The 5,074-nt window shown below is 52.3% G+C and overlaps 1 protein-coding gene across 1 annotated transcript; it reads left to right on the top strand.

The window, feature by feature from the left end:
* Positions 1-1,272: 1,272 nt before the first annotated feature.
* Positions 1,273-3,083, top strand: RAB9B (RAB9B, member RAS oncogene family). Its single transcript, XM_010149591.1, has 2 exons — positions 1,273-1,342; positions 2,182-3,083. The coding sequence occupies exon 2, from the start codon at positions 2,217-2,219 to the stop codon at positions 2,820-2,822; it is 606 nt and encodes a 201-aa protein (XP_010147893.1). The 5' UTR covers positions 1,273-1,342; positions 2,182-2,216; the 3' UTR covers positions 2,823-3,083.
* The last annotated feature ends 1,991 nt before the right edge of the window (positions 3,084-5,074 follow it).

Here is a 5,074-nt window from a genome sequence, read left to right as displayed (position 1 = left end):
GCGCCCTGCTCCAGGGGTTGGCATCCTGCAGGTCGGGATTAGCCCCCACGTAGCTCGCGGGGGGCCAGTCGGTGCGCGCAGGTCTCCGACAGCGGTGCTGAGGTCGGTGTCGTGGGTGGCAGCGTGTCCATCGGTGCCATGGCTCTCGGTAGTCTGCTGACCTGCCAGGCTCCGGAATCGCCTCACATAACCCATTAGTAATTTTTAAAACGTCTGCGAGTCACTTGGTAACGAAACACTTCTAAATGGAAACTCTAGTCAGGGCGGTGGCATCTGTCAGGTGACGGGACCATCTTAACCCCACCCCCAACAAAGGTTTGGAAGAGGAAGAGCAAGGGTTTTGCAGAGCTTCCCTGCTCGGGGGAGAGCTTCCCAAAGCCATCAGTCCCAGGGAGCTGTGCTGCAGTTCCTGTTTGACCTTTCCGTTTTGTTCATTGCTTTAGAACCCCCGGGTTGCACCGATGCTCCTCGGACGTCCTGTGGCCCATCAAGTTAGTTCAGCCGTGCTTGATGTGGGGTGTTTCCACGCAGAGGAAGTGAAATTGGTAAGCCTTTAGTTTCTTTCTGTGGAAACTAACTCAAAGCAGAAGCAGAACTTTCTGATTTTGGCTTTGTGGTAAGCACTGGTTGAAAGAGCTGCAGCAAGAACAGAAGTGAAGCTGAACAGGGCTCCCTGCGATTAATCCAAAAAGGAACAGGAGTGCTGGTCTGAGCCGTGTTGAATGCTCCTGTTTTGGTGGGTTGCAGGTTGGTGTCGTCACAGAGCAGCACTGCCCTTCCTGGGTATCCACACCCTTCCTGGGAATGTTGGTAACAGGTGTAAGCAAGCCAGATCCCCTCTCTTTTCATACTAGGCACTTGCCAGCTGGCTCACTCTTCTGGTTAGCAGATTCAGGTACACGTTCAATCCTCCGATCAGATTCAGGAGTGTATTGGTAGGTAGGACAGGCAGATCAAAGCTATCGATGTGCCCTGGATTGAGGGGAGACGCTGCTTACACAGCCTGTGCGCTCGTGTCAGAGCTCCTTCAATTTTGGGTTTAGCATCCATAATGTACTGGCTCTGCCCTGTTCAGAAATGGTCTGTGTTCCATTTTACTTGGGGAGAAGGAGACTGTCCTCAGCGCCTTGCCTGTTTTATTCCAGCCGTCAGTGCTGCACTTCCAGCTTCCTAGAGCTCTGCTGCTCTTCTTCCTGGGCCAACGTTACAAATGGAAAGGCAGTGCACCAAGCGCAGCTCTGGCAACCTTGCTGACTGATGTTTGGTTTTTAGTGACTGTTACGCTGGAGGAAGGTATTCCCTGGACAGTCCTAGAGGCAGAAGCGCTGTATTTCTACAGCTGGTACAGTACAGGCAGTAGCCAAACAAACCTCTTACTCCATATCAGGCCTTTAGCTTTACTGGCATGGTGTCCCCGGGAGAGGGGTAGGACAGGTTGGCACTTGGCCTTTTTCTTGCTACTGCTGGAACCTGCAGTGTTGGGTGGTTGTCACAGTGTGAACTTGCACCTGTGCCCTAGCAAACTGGCCTGCCAACGGCATTGCCAGAAAAGAGCAACAGGGAAGCTGGGTCTCTGTGCCTGGGAAACCCCTTCTGAGCTGTAGAGATCACGCACAGCTCCGCTTGTAAGGTGAGTCAATGTCCTTGGGATGGTGAAAAACTGGTTTGTCAGATGACTTGTATGGATGTTTGGCCTGTACATCTTTTACATCCTTCCCATAGAGCAAGTCAGATAGAAGTTATTATCTAGGGATTGCGCAGTGGATAGGAAGGCCTGGTGACAGGATCCCTGGTGAATTTGGTGTTTCTGTGACAGCCTGAGGACACAGACTGGACAACATGTTTAACTGGTGATAATATGTTTGGAAAAAATAGACAAGCTTTCAGATACAAAGTTTTCACCAAAGGTGGCATAACTGATAATAAACCCTCAACAGTTGTTATCACCTTGCACTTACAGTGGTGAACTGCTGCTTCCATTCTGGACCTGATGGAGGACTTGTGTGCCTGAAAGCTTGTCCAATTCCCAGCTCTAATCTCTCTAATAAGAGAGATTGCCTCCTATATGCAAAACTTGTTCAGAAATGGGGATGAAAATACCATATTCTGTTCTTCCATACGCAACTTCCTGCAGAATCCACGAGTCAAAGAGCTATTTTGTCCTATTTCTGAACCCTGCAGATTGCTTTGGTGCTGCACCTCTCTGTCCTGCTGCGATGAGTGGGAAGTCCTTGCTTTTAAAGGTCATTCTCCTTGGGGATGGTGGAGTTGGGAAAAGTTCCCTCATGAACCGGTACGTCACCAACAAGTTTGACTCGCAGGCTTTCCACACGATTGGCGTGGAGTTCCTAAACCGGGACCTGGAGGTGGATGGACGCTTTGTCACCCTCCAGATTTGGGACACTGCGGGACAGGAGAGATTCAAGAGCCTGCGAACCCCCTTTTACAGGGGAGCAGACTGCTGCCTGCTGACCTTCAGCGTGGATGACCGGCAGAGCTTCGAGAACCTCAGTAACTGGCAGAAGGAGTTTGTCTATTATGCTGACGTGAAGGACCCCGAACACTTCCCGTTTGTCGTCCTGGGCAACAAGATAGACAAACTTGAGAGACAAGTGAGCACAGAGGAGGCCCAGGCCTGGTGCATGGAAAACGGGAACTATCCATATCTGGAGACTAGTGCCAAGGATGACACCAACGTGGCGGTGGCCTTTGAGGAGGCTGTGCGACAGGTGCTGGCGGTAGAGGAGCAGCTAGAGCACTGCATGCTGGGCCACACCATTGACCTGCAATCCAGCTCCAAATCCGGCTCTTCCTGTTGTTAAGAGCGGCTGCTGCTTCGGGAACATCGCTTGAGCTGACGGAATAAGCACGGGCAGCTCTGGGGCACTCTGAGGAGAATGGCCACAAGGACAATAGGTGGTTTGATCACTGGGGAGTTGCAGCCTCACCATCTGAATTCTGCCTGGAGTTCGAGCACGGAGCACGTATCTGCAGGAGGGAGCTGATGAAAGAACATGTGAGCATAGTCCTGCTTCCATCTCTGCCTGTTTTAGCAGGTTTAAAGGACTGGGTTCAAGTCCTTTAAATTCACTAAAGATGGTGGTGATCTGACCTGTGCTAAGAACTGCCTGTGGAACAAAGCCGACTCTACACCCTACAGTCAAAATGACAGTATTAAAAAAAAAAAAAAACACAACAAACTAGACCCGCTAAACTCATGACCTTACTGCCAAAGGAAAGTCTGCTCAGCATACCAAACAAAACCTGCTGTAGAGACTCTAGCCCGTGCGACTGTGAGAATGCCAAATCCTAGCGTGGCTGAGGTGTGTGTCTCTGTTGTCTGGGATAAGTGCATTGTGTCCTGAGACTGAACTGTGCTGGGAGTTGTTAGAGCCCTGATCTGAAGCAACGTACAAAGGAGAGATGGACCTGTGTTTGAATGTGGCAGCATCGCTTCTTCGTAGCTGCCTGTTTCTGGTCTGGTTTTCCTCACTCTAAATTTGTTTTCTGTGAGTGATATTTTGTGGAGGGACTGTCTGCTTCTCGTTTAATACATGTTCCCTTGTCTCTTCTGGAGGTTCAACACCAGGTTGCGCTTCTTATACCTTGAAGTCCCAGATGAAAAACACCCATGTGGACACTCAGGTCGTGTCAGAGGGTTTAGAGTTACTCAGGAGATCTGGAGCGTGAAACTTCAGCTGGTTTCTGTCACCAGTAATCCCCGTGTTCTAGCAGACGGTTGGTAGGTGGATGTGCAGGTGGCTGGGGGAGTCATGCGTGGTCAAGCTGTTAAAGCCGCTCGCTCGGTGCGTGGGGCTGGCGACCGCTGTGCTTCGTTGGCTGGTGGATCGGTGTCTTCAGCTGGGTTAGCACGGATGGATGCTGCAACCCAGAGCCGTTCACTTCGTTACCTCTTGTGTCAGGGGCGGTGGTGTGCAGTTAACTCGTGCCGTAGTCCCGGCCCTTCCTCCCTAACGGGGAATCCAGTACATTTTATCTATAATTCCAATGACAGAGGATGTCTGCTTGGTTAACTGACCTCTGCTTATGGCTCCTGCGTTCAGTCCAGTGGGGAGAGAGGTGCACTGGTCCCACCTCTGTTCACGGTGGCTGAAAAATCATATGGGGGGAGCAGGGAACCTTCTAGAAAAGGGTGATCTCAGCTCCTGCCCCCTGCTAGGTGTTAGTCCCAAGCTGTCTGTGTAGCAAAGAGGCGAGTGCTTGCTGACTGCTGTTTTTACCGTTATAACCTCATGTCCTGCAACTTCCCGTGCGAGCGTTTGTCGGTCCAAACTGATGACTTTGCCCCCAGGCACCTAGGAGCCTGCCGTGGGGAGTGCTTCCCCCAGTAGGTCCGCCAGCTGCTGAATGCGACGAGCATTCCCACTGCATTCCCATTCCCACTGTTCCCACTGCGACGAGCTGTGGGGTGGTAAATGGCGTAGCTCGGCCCCAGCAGCCTCGCTCACGCGGTGTGTTAGAGCAGGCCACTGCCCTTCGTGCTGGCTGGTGGCTGCTGATCCCCATCGCCGGGCAGTCGCTGAGCGTGCCGGGAGCCTCCTCGAAGGGAACTTGGGGTGATGCCGCCCTTCTCCACAGGGCAGCCACCTGCGGAAGGGACTGAAGCTTTAATGTGAAGTGCTTTAGAGGGATGTGGTTTTGAACAGCGCTGAACGCTCCTGTTCACGGGAGTGCTTGCAGCCTCTGGAAAACCGGGTCCCTTGAGGTGTAAGAGAAGGCTCTGCCTCCGTAGGTGCAACAGATTTTTACAGGATATTTGTATTGCTGCTGTTTATTTACCAATATCTGACCTCCCCAGGCCTCTAGCTTCTTCTTCAGTTTAAGACTGCTTGATACTTCCTTCAAGATCCCAGGCCCTGTGACCTGTGCTTCTGATTTACATCTCTGAACAGACACGTTCCCCCCGGAGCAGGTTTGTGCGGGGGCCCTGGGGTGGGACCAGGCTCAGGCCCTTGCGCACTGCCCGGCCTGGTCTCGTGGGGTCTGGGGAGAGGGCAGAGGCTGAACAAGCTGCGGTGTAGGAGGCAGGGGTGCAGCACTCTGTTTGCAGTAC

This window comes from Eurypyga helias, unplaced genomic scaffold (genome assembly GCF_000690775.1).
Source record: "Eurypyga helias isolate BGI_N326 unplaced genomic scaffold, ASM69077v1 scaffold48503, whole genome shotgun sequence".
NCBI lineage: Eukaryota > Metazoa > Chordata > Aves > Eurypygiformes > Eurypygidae > Eurypyga > Eurypyga helias.
The sequence above is the reverse complement of the archived record's forward strand: the minus strand, read 5'-3'. Positions and strand labels throughout refer to the sequence as shown.